The sequence below is a fragment of the Podarcis melisellensis genome (assembly GCF_964234715.1).
Source record: "Podarcis melisellensis genome assembly, chromosome: 7".
Lineage (NCBI taxonomy): Eukaryota > Metazoa > Chordata > Lepidosauria > Squamata > Lacertidae > Podarcis > Podarcis melisellensis.
The window spans coordinates 63,689,924-63,710,740 of record NC_138539.1 but is presented as its reverse complement, the minus strand read 5'-3'; the positions used below and the strand labels follow the sequence as shown (position 1 = coordinate 63,710,740).

Here is a 20,817-nt window from a genome sequence, read left to right as displayed (position 1 = left end):
TTGCATATATAAAGGCCCTTCTAGATTAGCATCTCCATAAAAGCGCCCAACATTCTGTCACCCTTCACAGTGACCAAGAAAAATGGCACCTAGGATTGGGCAGATAACATTAAGATTAATACTTGAGGACTGGTGTCAATGGGTCAGGTACCAGGTACTCCAGTTGTGTCTTCAGATACGCCACTGTGGTTTCTCCCACTTAAGTGAATCACTTTTAACAGTTTTGGACAACGTTTGCAAGGAGGGGAGGGCAAAACCTCCCTCCCTGTTCCAAACACAACCTGCACTCACTTATAAGCAATGGGGAGAGGAGAAATGTATTTCTGGGCACACAGCACACATAAATACACTACCCTCCCTCACAAAAAGAAGAAGAAAAATCCCCTCAGTATGCAAACTCATCCTCTGCGTATATTGCTTATTAACATCAGGCAGCTTTCTAGTTGCATTTTTTCTCTTCAAAAGTCAGTCTTAAGGACATGTTTTATCATAAGTGAGCTCCATTAAGTCCAGTGTCCTCCCGTCCTGACCCTGGTAAATGTAAATAAATCCTGATAATGGATTTATTGAAGGAATATTTTGAGTACTTTACCCACTACAGTAGTAGGCTAAGGTGATGCACTAGATAGTTTTGTTTTGCTTCTAGATCACAAGCCAGAACTGACTTAAGCCCTGAGTCCAACCAGGATCCTTTTGTTGGTTCCCTTCCTTAGCTGACCAGTTAAAATCTGCCATCAGATGTACCGGTACTTGGAATTCAGAAGGGGAGGGTGCAAATGGCAGTTAAAACTCCCATTCAACTTTGCTATCGGATAAAAAAAGAACAAAAACCCACATCCAAATGTGATACACTTTTAATTCATTTGTTTGTTTGTTAAGCTTCAGAAATACAAGCAGTTATTATTTGAGGGTGTGTGAAGTCCAGTGTAATGAAGCCTAGGTCTGTGGTCAGTACTAATTTACAGCCTTACGCATATTGTAGATGCTTTCTTTTTTATTAAAGGTGCAGTTTCCAAATGCAACCCCTGACCCTCAGCCATTCTGTGAGGCCTGTCAAGCCCTGGGGAGCTCTGCTCATCTGTCCATACTGCCTAGCTCATGGGTAGGCAAACTAAGGCCCAGGGGCCAGATTGCCTTCTCAATCCGGTCCAACAGACGGTCCAGAAATCAACGTGTTTTTACATGAGTAGAGTGTGTCCTTTTATTTAAAATGCATCTCTGGGTTATTTGTGGGGCATAGGAATTCGTTCACCCCCCAAAAAAATATATATATAGTCACAAGGTCTGAGGGACAGTGGACCAACCCCCTGCTGAAAAAGTTTGCTGACCCCTGGCCTAGCTGATCTGTCATGATCTGGGTGGCATGGGGACAGCAATCAATTGCAGACGGGAAGAGCAAGTGGGAGAGGCTTTAACAACCCCACTCTGTGCTCCCAGTTCAACAAAGTTCACTGTTTCCACGCTGTCATACAACTAATGTGGTTGACTTCTACCAGGTTGCATCACCTTGCTGTAGGATCATATGAGGCCACCATGTGGCAAAGGGCACACATTTTCTAGGAAACTGAAGGGATGTGGATATTATGGGAATCCCAATTAGTAAGTCACAGCCACCACTTCTGAGCTTAGGCCAGTTGCTGAACATAGGATTTGAAACCTTTCAGAATGACCTCTTGGGGAACATAATTTGATGATGCCATATACTGGCTTAAAGAAGGCTGGGCATATCTTACCCACTGACCCCAAAGGCTAATTTTCACTATAGCTATAGCAATGTCCAGTGCAGTGAAGAAGCATCTGGTGATGGTGGTGGTGAAATCTGCTAAACCACATTTAGAAGTTGCCTTGGTGACTTCTCAAACTATTACTGCAGCTCCGCCACTGGCCCAGAGAAGATTTTACAGGTGCCCTGTGCATTCCTGGGTTCATTTTGTTTCTTTCCCCCATAATTTTTGCATATTAAGATGTATGCAGGATCACGAGTCACGTTTTCCTAGATTGCGAGGCCTTAGCAACCAAGAGAGGAAATCTGTTCAACTATATATGACTAGTGGGACTTCTCTGCTCAAATTGAATGATGACAGAGATTTGCCTTTGTTTTACACTGCGCTGTAAATTTTAAACAGCAATATTTGTGCTGGCAATTGCTCAGGAGGTGTGTATTTTGCATCTGGCATGAATTTTGATGTCCTAATAGTTTCCTCCTAGGAAGCTATTTAATTAGAAAAAGGTAGAAATCGGTGCAATGAAAGCATAAAGGAGTGCCTTAACCCTAGGAGAATGCTGGGGACACGAGTTGAATTAACAGATCAGTCTTAGCTGCTATGTTATATACAGAAGTGGGTTTCCTGGGTTTGGTACGCTGTAGGAAGATTGCCCCACCTGCAAAAGAGAGAACAAACATGTGTCACCTTTGCACACACTTTGTGTCACGCAGATTTGTATCCTGTTTTGTGGCTGGAATGGAGGGTCACAAGGTAAATCGTGGGCCACACACAAGCACTAAGATGTCTTTGGGATGGAATGTCAGCAGGTAAAGCATTTCCCATAATTGTATTCCTATACAGTGGTACCTCGGGTTACGTACGCTTCAGGTTACAGACTCCGCTAACCCAGAAATAGTGCTTCAGGTTAAGAACTTTGCTTCAGGGTGAGAACAGAAATCGTGCTCCGGCGGTGCAACAGCAGCGGGAGGCCCCATTAGCTAAAGTGGTGCTTCAGGTTAAGAACAGTTTCAGGTTAAGAACGGACCTCCAGAACGAATTAAGTACTTAACCCGAGGTACCACTGTACTAGGAGAGTCTTATCCCATTGAATTTCTGCCTGTCACAAACTGTTGAAAGCACAAAACTCCAACGCCAGCATTAAATCATGCAAGGAATTCTGTTTTCATGTGTTGTAAATCATTTATGTTTGTTTTTTAAAACTCAATTGATCTTGCTCTATTCAGGGCTATAAAGGTACAATGGTACCTCAGGTTACATACGCTTCAGGTTTCATACGCTTCAGGTTACAGACTCCGCTAACCCAGAAATAGTACCTCGGGTTAAGAACTTTGCTTCAGGATGAGAACAGAAATTGTGCTCTGGCGTATGTAACCTGAAGCCCGAGGTACCACTGTATTTGAAGAGCATTTGTTGTGGTTATTTCTTATTTATTTATTATTCATACACTACAGCAGTGTCATCAGCTCAGGTCAAACAGCCACTCTTCCTTCTCTCCCTCTCTCTCTCTCTCTCTCTCTCTCTCTCTCTCTCTCTCTCTCTCTCTCGCATAAAGGACTTGAGACTTTTAAATACCCATCTAAGTGTTCATTCCAGCAACAGCAGACCACTTCATAAGCATCTTCCTTTTTCTCTCATGGGTGGGGAAGCAGTTAATCGCACACCCCCATACTGCTGCTACAAATTCAACTTCCCCAACTCAATTTCCCTCACCCGCTCCGCCCTCTCCTGCGAAAAACCCAACACACCAAGAGACTGGATAGCAACACTGAAATAATCCTTGAAGCAACAGGTCTAGTTGACCACTCTTGGTTGGTTTTTTAGGTTCTTTCTCTCACCCTGCCCTTGCCCACCACTTCCTGTTTGGAATTATATTTTATTGGCTTTTAAAGTTTTGCTTTGCTTTAATTGTATTAAGGTTGTTGGTTTTTGTCCAATTAATTTTTATTGGTTTTCCATTTTTTAAAACAAATTAACAGCAAATTAATTCAAATTTAACACAGTTTTTAAAACTGACTTTCCAAGATGCTTCTTTCCACTGCCTCCTTTGCTGCTTACAGTAAATTAATTGTATTAAGTTTTTAATGTGTTGTGAGCCACATTTAGGGCCACATAGGAATGAGGGAGGGAGCAAGAGGTGGGGTTAAAAATGATTTTATAAATAAGTCATTGAGGAAATTTAAACTGTGTATGTACGCACGTGGTTCATAAATCTCATACATGTAAATGTGAAATACATACCTTGGGGCATACAATTGTGTACAGTAGAATAAATATTTTTATTTTTATTTTTGCTATAAAAATACTGCCTCAATCATGCCAGTGCTTTATTGCATTGATAATATAAATCAACCAGTTCACATGAGCTTTGTGGCCATACATTATCTGTAGAAACTCTTTAACATGCAACAGTGGCGTTGGTGTTAACGGGAGAAGCATCTTTCATGGACACTGGCATTTCATCAAGAGCACCGGTGTGATGGCTTTATCGAGAGTTGAGTTTCGAAATTGCTATCCAGGCGATGAATTTGTTTGACAAGTTTATTCATGTAACAAGTTGGATAATCATTTGTGATTCACAATTGGGATCGCTGTGGGGCTGTTAATTTAAAACTCTCACAGTATTCCTTATCAGATATTCATTAAAGTGTTTGCGTCATGTGCAGCCAGATCTGTATTAATCACTGCACCGTAAATTTGCCCTTCTTACAGGTTTATTGCTTTATCAGGTATTCACTTAGGATTTCACTATTCTGTCATAAAGCATTTTCCAGGCGTAAAATACAATTTTCTTATTGAGATAATATATTGTATTAATCAGGACAGCACATCAGCTGCTGTGGGCGGGGAAAAAACAACAAAGTAAGGAAATCTGTATACGCTTGATGCGCCTGAGGATAATTTGGCAGTGCATTTTAAGGGCAAAACTGCAGGTTGCACCAGCAGCCATGTCTTAATGTAATTTCTCGTTTGGGCTGAAACATTTGCAGTGTAAGAGTGATGGAGGAACAGAAAATGTTTGCCAGTTTTGCCAGGGTAGTGATTGCTTCTAAATGGAAATCTCAAATCTTGCCCTCAAAAGAGGAGTAGATTTGCAAATCAAATGAATATTTAGAACTGGCAAAGCTAACCTCAATCATAAGATATCAGTCAAATCAAAAATTAAAAAAGGAATGGAAATGTTTTGAAGATTATATGTTAAAATATTGTTCTAAGAAAGATATGCTAATATGTCTAGAATAAAAACGTAAAGTATATCTATGAATTGGAAAAGAGAAGAGATAAAAGAAATTTAAAGGATGATACATTTGGAGAATGCAGAGATAAATGTGGTAATAGAGATTCAAAGAAGTCGAATTGTGGCAGAGGAAAGCTGTGAGTGGTGGGGGAGAGTATTATGTAATATTAGTTTTCAATGTTTTTGGATTGTTTTCAGTCTTTTTTATTTCTTTTTTGTTGTTTTGTTTTTTTCTGTATTATATAAACAAAAAGTAAATAAACATGCAAAACCTATGGGATCAAAAAAGAAAAAAAAAGAAAAAAAATGTTTGCCAGTTTTAGCCTTCATGTATCTGCTGGATTTTCCCCACCTTGCTGGAGAATAAAACAGTTTAAAAAACCAGAACGACAGGGTCTTGCGTGGAAAAAATGGAGGGGTGGGGAAGGTTCAGCACTCAACAGATTCTCTGTGTAAAATGAATTATGAGGGGAACGTGGTGACTAAGAATTCTGTGTTTCAGAGTTAAGTCCTGTTTAACTTCTGTGTTCCAAACCAAGCACCATAGGCCAAACGTGATGAAATGTACAAGGTATAGGGTTAGATCTATGGTTTAAGAATGCATGGAGAATAACACTTGCGGAGAAAATAACCCATGATGTAGCAGTATTGAAAGGAGGAAAGAAACAGATGCTTTCTATGCCAGTTGATGCCAATTTGTTACATATGTTAATGTGTCCAAAATGGAGAATACTTTGTTGGCTGCATCAGTGTGGACCTTGACTTCCTAATTGCTTTCTCTTTGTCAAAGCTATGCTCATGTGTGTCTTTTCTCCTTTGGTTGCCAAAGACTCTGGTGATATAACATATAAGACCCCTGTTGAAGCAACTACAAAAATATATAGTAAGCAAACATAAGTGAAGATCAAAAAAGAGAATCTGAATACTTACTAAGCTTCTAGCAAGAGGAGAGGGGGCATGTTCACAATTTTCTTTGTATGAAAGTTACCATGTTCATTTAGTTATATTATTGCAAAATCTGTAAAAAACGTTTGGCAAAACCCCTTCTGTATTTTTACTCTTAAACCTGGAGGAAAGTTGTTTTGTTGTCTTAGCTGCCTTTATTTGTTTTTATTGTTTTACAGTTGCTTGTTGTATAGTTGTTTGCTTTATGTTTTGCACCCTGTCCTTGTGTCTATAGATGTAGGGAGGGTTATAGGTATTTTTAAATAAACAAATAAATATATAAGTGAATTGTGGTTTGTGGGGGGACCTGGCATGAAGAGAAAAGTGTCATGGGAGAGAGCTATGTGCTCAGCCTGAGCTTTGCTTTCTGGTTTCACTGAAGCATTTCCTTTCCTGCTGTCAAAGAGACAAGCCCCTGTGCCATCTAAATGCAAGCTAGTCTCTTCAGCAGTAGATGGCCTCTCTGGTAAAATCAAGACATAAAGGTCTTTTTTTGTAACCTGGCCGAAGGGTGTGATTCCAGTAATGACACTGAGAGCTCACATGTGCACTTGCAAAAGAGTTCACACAAGAGAGTGCCTCTGTGTGTTGATATATTCTGTTTTTCGGAAAAGTTGTGTGGATGACTGATCTGCCCATTAAATTTTCATGTCTAGATGTTCATCTGTTTTTAATGCGGCCGGTGAACTCTGCATAATTTTCAGTGAGGTGATATACATTCTCTTCAGAGAGTGCCCGTAGATTTCCATTTCGGCACCTATCACACAAAGACCTTAAAATGCATATTAAACTTAAGAGACATTGAAACACACATTCGCACCCATGGCTGCCTGCCATGACCATAGCAAATATTTATGGAGGAGTTTCTCTCAAACAGTACGTAAGGACACATGAGCTGACTTGAGTTGTGGCAGACTCTGGGGTTGTGCGCCCATCTCACTTAAGAGGCCAGGGGCCAGCGCTGTCCGGAGACACTTCCGGGTCACGTGGCCAGCGTGACATCGCTGCTCTGGCGAGCCAGAGCCGCACACGGAAACGCCGTTTACCTTCCCGCTGGTAAGCGGTCCCTATTTATCTACTTGCACCCGGAGGTGCTTTCGAACTGCTAGGTTGGCAGGCACTGGGACCGAGCAGCGGGCGCGCACCCCGCCGCAGGGATTCGAACCGCCGACCTTTCGATCGGCAAGTCCTAGGCGCTGAGGCTTTAACCCACAGCGCCACCTGCGTCCCTGGGCGAAAAGGTACCTGTGAGTAAAGAGCTACTTTTTCTGTTTTTGTAGAAAACACTCTGTAATTGTACTGGTCTGCTCATGTCCTTATATACTGTTTGAGAAATTGTCCTCCATACAATTACCATAGAATGTGAAATCAATTAACGTTATTACACCATTGGAAAACTCACTTCAGTGCTGTTTCATAACTGCAATATTACCTTTTTGTTGTTGCTTTTTAGCCTTTCAGCAAATATCCTCCTGTGATCAACGATATCTCTTTCTGGCTGCCCTCTGAAAAATACTCCGAAAATGACTTCTATGATTTAGTTCGAACCATTGGAGGAGATGTGGTAGAAAAAGTTCACCTCATAGATGAATATACACATCCAAAGTAAGTTGGACATATATCCCCCCCCCCCCCGTTTGATGTTTATGATGAAAAGTGGCTGTAAAAACTTACAGGTTTGCCAAAAGCATATAGTGTTCAAACGTGATAAGACTAGGCCAAAGTTTAGGTGTAAATTTAGTGAAGTGGTGTGTTTTTTTAAGTAGTTGGTATTTGCATGGCTGGATCAAGCAGAAAGGGGAAAAATAAGGAAGAGCAAGCTAAAGGAAATTTATATTCGCTTGAGAAGTCATTGGGATTAGCATTGGTTGAGCAGGAAATGTATTGGTATTAATGGACTTGAGTTAAGATGTTCAAGTAACAAGGACAGGAAGAAAGGAAAATAAGATGCAGGAGAATTGGTTCGGGGCAGAGAGGCAAAGAGAAAATGCCCAAAGACTAGGAAGAAAATTAGAGTTTTCCCTGAAGGAATATCTGGAGTTTGGCACAACAGAACCTTCTATGAAACGTTATAATGAAAGTGGACCCTGTGCATGTGAACTGTGGGTCTGAAGGCCATCTGTCAAATGGGGCTAGTTTAAATTGCTTTCCACAGTGACCATTTTCCATGTGGCAGGCTTTTCTGTGTACAGTGGTACCCGGGGTTACAGACGCTTCAGGTTACAGACTCAACTAACCCAGAAATAGTACCTCGGGTTAAGAACTTTGCTTCAGGATGAGGACAGAAATCACACGGCGGTGGCATAGGGAGACCCCATTAACTAAAGTGATTCCTCAGGTTAAGAACAGTTTCGGGTTAAGAACGGACCTCCAGAACGAATTAAGTTTTTAACCCGAGGTTCCACTGTATGTAACTTTTCATTTAAAGCAAGACAAAGAAAATTGCCCTGTCCTCTTCCTTTTCTGGATGGAGACATGTTAAAACTGTTGATGGTATGAGCATGGAGAGTTGGGTGCACCCGGTGATACAAAATTTTAGAAAACATTGGCATGCAAAAAACGAATGGAAACGAACGGACCCTTAAGAACGGACCTCCAGAACGAATTAAGTTCTTAACCCGAGGTACCATGGTATGTTGAAATTAGTCTTCTCCAGTGAAACACAAAAAACAAGTCCATGATAGGATGCAGAAAACCACCTCATTCACGGTTGTGAGGCAATGCAGGCAAGTGAATGGCTTGGCTCACACGCCACCATTGCAAAGCAGCCTCCTCAGAGGGGTCTCAGCTTCAAGCTGCCAGTTTCTAAATACAGTGGTACCTCTAGTTACGAACTTAATTCATTCAGGAGGTCCGTTCTTAACCTGAAACTGTTCTTAACTAGAGACGTGCTTTCGCTAATGGGGCCTCTTGCTGCCGTTTCGCCGCCAGCACACGATTTCCATTCTCATCCTGGGGCAAAGTTCTCAACTCGAGGTAACTCTTCAAGGTTAGCGGAGTTTGTAGCCTGAGGTGTTTGTAACTCGAGGTACCACTGTATGTCCAGGCCTCCCTTTATCCCTCTTACACCAACCTTGTGAAGTTGCTAATAATAATAATAATAATAATAATAATAATAATAATAATAATAATAATTTATTTATACCCCACCCATCTGACTGGGTCTCCCCAGCCACCCTGGGTGGCCTCCAACCAAATATAAAAAACTATACAGTGTCAGACTTAAAAACTTCCCTAAACAGGGCTGCCTTCAGGTGTCTTTTAAAAGTAAAATAGTTGTTTATTGCCTTGACATCTGCTGGGAGGGTGTTCCACAGGGCAGGTGCCACTACTGAAAAGTCCCTCTGCCTGGTTCCCTGTAACCTTACTTCTCACAGTGAGGGAACCGCCAGAAGGTCCTGGATCTCCGTGTCCGGGCTGGATGATGGGGGTGGAGATGCTCCTTCAGGTATACTTGGGCCGAGGCCGTTTAGGTCTTTCAAGGTCAGCACCAACACTTTAAATTGTGCTCAGAAACGTACTGGGAGCCAATGATGATCTTTCAGGACCGGTGTTATGTGGTCTTGGCAGCCACTCGGCGGCTTAGGATGAGAGAGAATGAATTGCGTAATGCCATTCTGTGGGTTACATGACTGATCTGTGCTTGGAGGTGAACTACAGTACTAGTTTGCAATGCAACTGTATTTTTTATTTAAAAATAAATAAAGAGCAGCTTGGGGAGGGGGGCATTTATGAGTGGAGGAACAGGAACTGAAGTGTTATGAGTGTGGGAAACTTAGGTTGTGGAGAGGGAAAATGACTGATGGGGGAAAGTCTCAGGCAGCTCTTTCGTCTTGTTTCCACTCCAAGCGAACTGCTTTTCATTTTAAAAAGCAAACAAAATATCGGAGCTTTGTTATGCATCTCAGTATGTGATGTGTTGTTTGCCTCTTGAACTTCCAGATTTATTCACGTGACTGCACTAGCTCAAAGATACTTAGCTCTAAGTTAGATATAAAAATTATCACATGAAATAAAAGGTGACATGCTATCACAACTTCACCTCAAGCCCTCCCTTCAAGCAGAGTCGGAAGGGATTTCTGGGGTCATGTAGTCAAACTCTTGCTGATGTAGGAAATCCAATACACTAACATTCCTGATAGGTTGACCATCTGGCTTCTAACAAAGGAGAGTGTGCCACCTTCTTAGAGACATATTTCGGTCTCTTTTTGTTACACACCATAAAGCGGAATATCTTTATGTTTGAGATTTCCTTTATCCAGTACAGGAAACTGGGCCTCGCATTCCTGGGCCTGACAGGAAGAATACTTCTCTTTGCATGGTTAGGTAAAGAGAGATACAGAAGGAGCCAGGAAGAAATACATAAAACTCTAATCCAGAAATGAACTGTGCTGTCAGTGGTACGTAGGAAGTAAATTTTTAATCAGAACAACTAAAAATACCTTGGAAAAGGCATCAGGGGAGACAGTAAGCAACAAAATTGATTTTTCTGCTTTTCTGCTGCATCGCTGTTGTCTTTTTTTTTTAAAAAGAGAAGAGGCACGGGGAGTGAACAGAGAAATCTCTTTTTGGGTTTGAGTGATATGCTTGTTTACTTTCTTGAAGCAGAGTTGCTCATTTGTAACTGTCTAAAGCAAATATTAATACTGGGGAAAGGAACGCTAATAGCACTTGTTATTTAGTTAGATATGTTAGCATTTTAAAATCCTTGGGTGTGCTACGAGTCTTGGGATATAATGATCTCAGTCTCATCCTTGAATTCATGTATTTTGAGAGGAGGGGTGGGAAATGTTGGCTAATATTGTCTTCTAAAGGCAATCCCATCCATTCATAGCTTTATTATTTTTATGTCTTCTAAGAGCTGTTTTATATGAGATCCTCTCATTTTATTACTCCTAGATGAGGCAGTTTCTCCTACCCAAATTTCTCTCACATTGCACTGCTTAATTTTCTTTTTTAAAGATCATGGCTACGAATAGTGTGGTTTTGGGAGGTGGGTGGTTTTGGGAGGGGTTTTTTTTAAAATTAAAAGCACCACATGTCTTGCTTGAATTTTACCTTGCAAAATATGCAAGATCATGAAGAAGCATTGCTACTAGAATTACACAAATGAAAACCTAATCAGTTTCACCTACAGCACCTTGTTGTTCCTCGCTCTAAGCACACAGCAATTTTCAAAGGGATTCTTTGGTATTACGTTTAACTGCTGACCTAGCAAAGTCATGGGAATAGCTTCACACACAAAACACCAGCAAAAGAGCAGGGAAGGCTTGACATCAGCCATCAGAGAATAGAGATTTTCTATTAATGAGCTGTATCCTTTCATACACAAGATCATTCTCGTCTTTGCTCAAATAAAAGCATATCTTATTGGCCAAGCTTGGAGCGAAGGGGAAGCCTTTGGTTTTACACAACTGATGTTTCGTGTTTGCTTGTAGTGCAATATCTCCCTTAAACTTTACGGTGGAGCCATGAAACTTGCAACGCAGGAAATATTCCTGTGTTTCAAGTACAAATATGGGTCCGGCCCAGCCACTTACTTCCAAGCAGTGTAAGAAATTGGATTATTTCCCTTGAAAACTAAAGAAAATAAAAGTTGGTATGTACATTTATTCCTTTGTTTCAAGTTCAAATGAAACAGGCAATTCGTCCAGTTTTGAAGTGGGCAGGAGAGTATACTAGTGTACATTGTAGACAATGATATAGAACTCCATTGATGCCCTGGAATGTTGATTAATATCTTGGGATGCTATTTAATAGCCTAGCTTCTCAGGGAATGGAGCTCTACTCAGGAGCTTGCTGCATTTTATGTGTGGGTTTAAATATCCACTTGACAAAGGAAAAACCCCTTACACAGGCCTGAGGGTAGTACGATCAAGAGAGGGTGGGTCAGGGACTTCCGGAGGCGGCGCGAACGGCAATGGCTGCCAGCTCCTGAACGGGAGAGGGTAGCTCCGTCGAAACGGGTCGCCCGCTACGGCGAAGCGGGGACCCATCCAGAAAAACCACAGGCAGCAGAAGCCTGTGGTCCTGAGACCCGGCGGGCGCCAAAAGCAGCCCCTAAAACGACGAAGGGACCCCGTAAGGGGCTCCGGACCGCGGAGGGGGTAGCGGCGCTGTGGGTCGTTGCGCGATCAACGGAGCGAAGCCGCGTCGCTGTTGCCGGTGAGCGCTGACCTTTCTTCTTGAAACTGCTAACTTTGGAAAGCAACAACCCGTGAGTAATTTGGACAATATACTTCTAAAGCCTCTAAAAATTGTGAATTTGGCTGAAAGCGGAGTGACGAAAAACAGGAAGTCCGTCTTCCGCTGACACTGAACTTGAAAGTAAAGAGCAGGAGGAGTGGAGACAAAGAGTAACGTTTTGCATTGACTGATCTGGCACCTATTTAAACTGTTGTTTCTGGCTGATTTAAAGACTTTAAGTGGCTGATTTTTGGACCTTCATTGAGACAAGGGTACCTGTCTTCTGTTGATCTATTGGATTACAAATAAAAGTAAGAAACCCAGGTACTGGAGCTGCCTGAGTAACTGAGCAGTCAGCCTGCAGGCTTTGGATACTTTGAATCTGAACTTTGGAACATACTGAGTTTGAATTTGTTACTTTGAAACACTTGTGGTCTAAGCACTTTTGGAAACAATGTTTGGCTTTAAGTTTTAACTCTGCTAAAATTTATCTTTGTGAAGATCTTTGGAGATCAATTCAGACTTACTAATTTTAATTGGATTGGACTTCCTCCCCAAAGACATTCTAAGCTCCACCTAGAGGATTTTTGGATTTACAGCAGTGACTTTGTTTTACTTTCTCTTTCCCGGCCTCCTGTTTGAGTGTTACCATCTGGGCTCTTACTTTCTCATGGGAACAATTCAGTTTGACCTTGGTTTTTAGATAACTTTGGAATGAGTGGAACAAGAAAAAGGGGAAGAACCAGACAAACAACGTTAACTTTACCGACAGTCGCACAGCGTAGATCATCTGTGCCTGCTTTGCCTACTACTTTGCCTCCTGAGGCAGAAGCGGCTTCCCTGCTACAATCAGGGGAGGGAGAAACTGAGGAATTACAACTGGAAGATATGGCCTCAGGAGCAAGTGGCACTATTTTGGAGAAAATTTTTGAAAAATTGGAGGCTCTGGACAGAAAGGCTGACCAGCAATCAGCTAAAATTGACTTAAACACAGAAAGTTTAAATAGACTAACTGGACAAGTTGCACAGAATGTTCAATCTATTGGAGAACTGAAGGAGGCTGTAGGTGAAAATCGGAAACTGGCGGAAGACACTAGCCAAAGATTGGGACAGCTTGAAAAAGAAGTAAGACCACTCAGCAAACAAGTAGGAGAACACCAGATCTACTTTTCCATGACAGAACTTCGGAACAGGGAGGCCAATTTAAGGATACGCTCAATTCCAGAAGTGGAAGAAGGTAACTTAACTGAGTTCCTTACCAAAGAATTTTCCAAGTTTTGGAACTTAGAAGAAAAAGACTTTAAAATACTATCTGCTTTTAGGCTTGGAAGACTTATAAAGAAGGAGAAGCCCAGAGACTGTTTGATAATATTGAGATCAAAGGAGGAAAGGGACAAGATTCTAGGCCTGCACTACGGAAAGTCACTGGATATTTTGGACAAAAGAATTGAAATTTATAAGGATATTCCTAAACAGCTGTTGGATCTTCGAGCAGACTACTCGGAATTAGTAAAATTGCTAAGGAGCAACTCAATCATCTTCAGGTGGGAGTTTCCCCAAGGTTTATCGTTTACTTTCAGAGGGAGGAAGACCAAAATTAGAACGCCGGAGGATAGAGACAAGTTTTTGGTGGCACACGGAGAAGATCTTCATAAGGGACTTGGATTACCCCCAGGGCCTGAACCTCCGGGGGTTCCTGCACCCTCGGACCCCCAAAAATCTGAGAATAAGGTACCCCCACAGCAAGAATAACCAGATATATTCAGGATGTCTCTGCAACTTTTGAGCTGGAACATAAATGGCTGTAACATTCCAGGAAAAAGGAGAAAAATCTTTCACATTTTAAAAAAGGAACATTTGGACATTATTTGCTTACAGGAAACACATGTGACCAGGCTCCACAGAAAAGTGTTAATAAATAAAAGACTTGGTCAGGAATTTATATCTTCGGATACAGTTAAAAAGAGAGGTGTGGTAATTTATGCAAAAGAGAGCCTTTCACCTAAATTTCTGTTTAAAGATGAGCATGGAAGAATTTTGGCGATAGAAATACAACATCAAGGGGAAAAAATACTGATATTAGGAATTTATGCTCCAAATGAAGGAAAATCGGAATTCTATAAGAAGTTGCATGAGACTATGCTGGACTATCTGGACTACAACAACATCATTATGATGGGAGATATGAATGGAGTTGTATCAACCAACATGGATAAGTCACAGAGCCAAAAAATTTCTAAAGATGGGAGACTACCAAAGACCTTCTTTGAAATGACAGACAATATGGACTGGATTGACATTTGGAGAGTGAGAAACCCCTTGGGAAGGGAAGGAACATTTTTCTCTGAAGCCCAACTGACTTGGACAAGAATCGACCAGATATGGATAACTAGAGGTCTGGCACCTAAGATCAGAAAGGTGGAAATCTGCCCAAAGACATGCTCCGACCATAACGCACTGAGAATGGACATGACATTGATTCCAACCGGTTCCTTCAGATGGAAGATGAATGATGGCCTGTTTAGAGATCAGGAGATTACTAAGAAGGCCCAAAAAGCCCTAAAGGATTATTTTGAGATCAATATGAACACCACAGTGGAAAAAAGAACTATCTGGGACGCAAGTAAGGCCGTGATGAGGGGGTTCCTGATACAACAGAACACAGTAAAGAAAAGGAAACAAAACGAAAGGAAAGATAAAATTTTGGAAAAAATCAAGGAGTTGGAGAAGAAGTTAAGACTTAATCCGAAGTCCCAGCCGATTCTGAGAGAAATCAAACTTTACCAAGCACAATACTGTAAACTGATAAATCAGGAAATAGAATGGAAAATCAAACTAATGAAACAAAAAACTTTTGAGTCGGCTAATAAATGTGGAAAACTGCTAGCTTGGCAGTTGAAGAGGAGACAAAAGTTAAACACAGTGACAAACTTAGAGATTGAAGGAAGATGTATCCAGAACCCCGGAGAGATTAGAAAGTGTTTCCAGAGATATTTCAAAAAATTATACACTCAAGGGCCACAAGATGAAGCAGCGATTAAACAATTTTTAAAGACAAATGGACTGGCAAAGTTGTCAGAAGAAAATAGATCAATTCTGAATGGCAAAATAACACGACAAGAGATTGAGCAGGCCATCCAAAACATGAAACAGGGCAAATCACCAGGACCAGATGGGCTGACCTCCAAGTACTATAAGACATTGAAAGACTATTTGATACAACCACTGATGGAGGTCAGCAATGAAATTTTAGAGGGGAAGAAGGCGCCAGAATCGTGGAAAGAAGCTTTCATCACATTGATACCAAAATCGGAAACTGAAAAGACACAGCTTAAGAACTACCGTCCCATCTCCCTTTTAAATGTGGATTACAAAATATTTGCAGACGTTTTGGCAAGTAGATTCAAGAGGGTTTTAAACAAAGTAATCCATAAAGACCAGGCAGGCTTTCTCCCAGATAGACATATGTCTGCCAATACAAGGAACATTATAGATATATTGGAGCTTTTACAAACAGACATAAATACTAAAGCTGTTTTAATTTTTATAGACGCGGAGAAGGCCTTTGATAACATATCCTGGAAGTTTATGAAAGGGAATTTAAAAGAAATGGGAGTGGGCCGGGGGTTTGAGAATGGGATTGATGCAATATATTCAGAACAAAAGGCTAAACTGATAGTTAACAATGTGGTTACAGAAGAGTTTAAAATTGAAAAAGGAACACGACAAGGCTGTCCGATTTCCCCGTTATTATTTATCTCGGTCCTGGAGGTGCTCTTGAACACGATTAGAGGGGACAGGTTGGTGGAAGGGATACAGGTCGGAGCGAAACAATACAAACTTAAAGCGTTTGCAGATGACTTAGTTCTGACATTATAGGAGCCAGAATCTAGTACGAAAAGAGTACTACAACTAATCCAAGATTTTGGTCGGGTGGCGGGATTTAAACTAAATAAGCAAAAAACCAAGGTGTTGGGGAAAAACTTGACAGATATTGAGTCGGAACGGTTTCAGAGAGAGACAGAGTTAACTGTGGTTAAGAAAGTTAAATACCTAGGGGTAAACATAACAGCAAAGAATTTGAGTCTGTTTAAAGATAATTATGAAAAATGTTGGTCTGAAATTAAGAGAGACTTGGATAGCTGGTCAAAATTGAAACTTTCATTGTTAGGTCGAATAGCTGCTATTAAGATGAATGTATTGCCAAAAATGTTATTTTTGTTTCAGACATTGCAGATTGTAGATAAAACGGAGTGCTTCCGGAAGTGGCAGAAAGATATCTCCAAATTTGTCTGGCAGGGCAAAAAGCCCAGAATTAAGTTTAAGATATTAACGGACGCAAAAGAAAGAGGGGGCTTTGCCCTGCCAGACTTAAAGTTGTACTATGAAGCCGCAGCTTTCTGCTGGCTAAAAGACTGGCTACTTCTGGAGGACACGGATGTGCTGGATTTGGAAGGTTTTAACAATGCATTTGGATGGCATGCATATTTATGGTACGACAAGGTTAAGATCAACAAGGTCTTTAAGAACCATATTGTCAGAAAAGCAATATTTAATGTCTGGACAAGATACAAAGACTTATTAGAAAACAAAACACCGAGGTGGCTGTCACCTTTGGAGGCTAAGGCCCGAAAAAGACCCAATATGGAGGCCAATTGGCCAAAATATTGGGAAATACTAGAAAGGGATGGAGACAATTGGAAACTGCAGAGTTTAGAGAAAATGAAAGATAAAGTGCGAGACTGGTTACACTATGCTCAGATTAAGGAAGTGTTTAAGATTGATAAAAAGTTAGGATTCCAGGTGGAGAAATCGAAACTGGAGACAGAACTGCTAGAACCTAAGACCAAGGTACTTTCAAAAATGTATAACTTGCTGCTGAAATGGAACACACAAGACGAATTGGTTAAATCGGCTATGATAAAGTGGGCCCAGGATATTGGGCACAACATTATGTTTGAGGACTGGGAAAGGTTATGGACCACCGGGCTGAACTTCACAGCATGTAATGCTCTGAAGGAAAATGTAATGAAAATGATATATAGATGGTACATGACCCCAGTGAAATTGGCTAAAATATACCATTCGTCTGATAACAAATGTTGGAAATGTAAGGAAAATGAAGGAACATTCTTTCACCTCTGGTGGACCTGCCCTAAAGTGAAGGCCTTTTGGGAAATGATATACAATGAGTTAAAAAAGGTATTTAAGTATACCTTCACCAAGAAACCAGAGGCCTTCCTTCTGGGCATGGTCGGCCAGAACGTGTTAAAGAAGGACAGAACATTTTTTATGTACGCTACAACGGCGGCAAGGATACTTATTGCTAAGAGCTGGAAAACCCAAGATCTACCCACACTGGAAGAATGGCAGATGCAGCTGATGGACTATATGCAACTGGCTGAGATGACTGGCAGAATCCGCGACCTGGGAGAGGAGAGGGTTGAAGAAGACTGGAAGAAATTTAAGATTTATTTACAAAAGTACTGTAATTTGGTTGAATCCTAACAAGGAAGCCAGAGCAGAAATAACTGTCTACCATTAAATTATAATTTTTTATTTGAGTTTAACCTAAATATTGCACTTAAGAGCATAAACAAGATGATAATTTGCTTGGAAAAATTCGTTCTTAATGATGAAAGTGGAAGCGGGAGACGTGAGGGAGTCCGCAATAGAATGAAAGGATGTTATGAAACCTATTCTGTTTGTTAAATATGTATCTGTAAAAAATCTTAATAAAAATTTTTATAAAAAAAAAAAAAAAGAGAGGGTGGGTCAGGGGTGGAAAGCTGTGAAAAGAGATCCAGGAAACTGAGTAGCTAAGACAAAGGAAGCCCATTATTATTATTATTATTATTACTATTATTATTACTACATCATCATCAGTAGTAGTAATTTATTAATGATTAACACTTGCTGCTACTATTATTATTTCAATTTGTTACCTTCACCATAAGGTCCCAGACTAGGTTGCAATAATTTAAAAGTGCAACATTAAATTCAGTTTAAAATGAATTTTTAAAAATGCAAAAACTAGTAAGCATCCATAATGAACCCACAAACAAAGGAGATGATGTCCTAAGATGCTGAAAAAATGTGGATCCCCCCCCCCCCCCGTTCCGCCTTAGAATTTGCCCGGTGCATTTTGTTCTGTTGTTCTTAAAGGGCTTCCTGAGGGGTCGGAATGAAAAGCAGCCTAGACATCTCTATTAATAGTAGCGCTTGTTCACATTAACTGGTAACTGACATCAGTATATACAGTATTGAAAGGCATCGGTATTCAGGAAGTTGAGGGAAAGACGGGCTAATGAGAGAAAAAATGTGGGAGAACATCACAGGGGACTAAGGACAAGAAGAGTTCTGACGGACAGACTGACTGACTGACTGACTGACTGACTGGAGAAGTGGGAGAAGGGACAGACAAGACCTGTAACAGGCACTAATGCAGCAAACATGGAGTTTTGTTGTCTTATTCTGAATTGAAACTTCTTGAGCCAGGTGACCTACTAGCATTTTTGCTTCCACTTAATCATTTACATAAGGTTTTATGGTGTCAGGGGGGCAAGGAGGTTGGCTTCTGCTGCACTTTTTCTTCCGCCTCGTGACGATTAGACAGTGTCTTGTAAAACTCGGGATGAGGGTGAGGTCATCCTTTCCTACTTCTGTCTCCACTTCCTCACTTCTGTGAGACGCTGTGCTCACGCTCTCCTTGTGAGATGCTTATGGGCATCTGGTTGGCCTCTGCGAGAATAAGATGTTCAGTTGAAAGTGTCTTTGGCCTCATCCAGCAGGGCTTTTCTTAATGTTCTCATGTCGCATAGCACCCATAATCACAAATGAGTGGGAGCTCAAGCAATCTCCTTCCAGGTAAAAGCGATGCTCTGTGCTTGGCGCTTGATAGGAGAAGGTCCAAATGTGCTTGTAATGAAGGATAATGTTCGAAGAGGCGTATGACGGGTGGCAGCTGTGCTCTGCTCGTTTTATTCAAGCATCCGCAGGAGTCAGCTGTTTAGTGTATGATTTGTTAAATACCCTAATTCCCATGGTGATCCCTGCATCCAAGGATGCATGCCCCGCAATTACCTTTAGGGGAAGAAAGATCAGATGAACGTGAATGTTGTCGCTGGCATTCACGCAGCACAAGGGAGAGCTATATCCTTTCATCAAAAAGCTATCCCTGATGTACAATGTATGTGTCTTTTTCCCCAGCTGGTCTTTCTGGACTAAGGAGACCGTTGCCTGCATTAGTAGTACACGTCAGGACCCAGCATACTAGCATGCAACCGGCCAAAATGAGCTTTAAGGAGGGGATCATGAGATCCCCAAACTTGTGCTTGCCTTGTAAAGTTAATGTTCATATAGGGGTGGCGAGCATTTGCAAAGGGAAACCAACGCCCAGGAGGGAATATTTAACATTTCCTCTGCCTGACAGTTCTTTCCCACATCCTCTTCCCACAACTGTTGTTTCCCCAGCTAAAGCTCAGAGACCAGAAATAAACCAAGGATAGTGGTGGAGGGGCGGAGTTTGCAGAAGATAACTGGTGGGTAAAGGTAAAGGGACCCCTGACCATTAGGTCCAGTCGTGACCGACTCTGGGGTTACGGTGGTCATCTTGCTTTATTGGCCGAGGGAGCTGGCGTACAGCTTCTGGGTCATGTGGCCAGCATGACTAAGCCGCTTCTGGCGAACCAAAGCAGCGCACAGAAACGCCATTTACCTTCCCGCTGGAGTGGTACCTATTTATCTACTTGCACTTTGACATGCTTTCGAACTGCTAAGTTGGCAGGATCAGGGACCGAGCAACGGGAGCTCACCCCATCGCGGGGATTCGAACCACCGACCTTCTGATCGCCAAGTCCTAGGCTCTGTGGTTTAACCCACAGCACCAGCCGCGTCCGTAGAGGAATGCTTAAGCAACTTCTTCCCTTCTGTCATTTTTTCTCTGAGAGTGCCCCACTGCCCCCAAACTGCCATTGCCTGAGCAATGGGGGCTTTGGGGATCTGTATTTGCTGCAAGAGTGTGTACTTTTGCCCTCATAAAATGTAAGCTGAGATTACTGGGGGCAGGCAGTAGAAATGAATGAGCTTCAGAAAGTTTGAGGGTGGTAAAGCTGGTTGTGACTTGGAGCTTAAATCTGAGCAAAGGCCACCCAGTTATTCCTATAAATCTAGCCCTAAATCACCACCATAAACATATAATAACTGGCCTGATGTTACATTTGCAGTTGGATGTACTTTTGAGGTCAGCCCCTGTTCATGAGTAATGGATGCCCCCTAGTTGGAAAATTTTAATCTGGAATGTTAAATCGCCATCTTTAAAACAACAGGCAAAGGTAACAACGAAACCACTTGGCTAAGCACACATTGAGGTGATTGACTGTTATAGTTATTGTAATGATCAATTGGGTTAATATTCTGTTTTACTATTGCGGCATATACAAAAATTCATATTTAGCTGATAGATTGTAACTACCCCTGAGAAACCCCTGAGGACTCACCAAGAAAAGAATCCTATTAAGCAACAGAATGTTCTTCCAGTACCTTAGACTCTTGATCATATAAACAGGAACTGGGGAATGCCTTTCTGCAGCACATTTCTAGACGGTTAGTCCATGTAACCTGCATCTAGAATATTGGTGTTTTAGATAATGTAAAGCTTTTACTATTTAACAGACTATCGTATTTTAATATTTGTTGGAAGCCGCCCAGAGTGGCTGGGGAAAC

The 20,817-nt window shown here is 41.4% G+C and overlaps 1 protein-coding gene across 3 annotated transcripts in view; it reads left to right on the top strand.

Moving 5' to 3' along the window:
• Nucleotides 1-20,817, top strand: part of FARS2 (phenylalanyl-tRNA synthetase 2, mitochondrial) — a 204,330-nt gene that overhangs the window by 133,986 nt on the left and 49,527 nt on the right. For all 3 annotated transcript variants that reach the window (XM_081918266.1, XM_081918264.1, XM_081918265.1), the window contains one exon: nt 7,361-7,512. In XM_081918266.1, the coding sequence (XP_081774392.1) occupies nt 7,361-7,512 (152 nt within the window). The remainder of the gene's footprint in view (nt 1-7,360; nt 7,513-20,817) is intronic.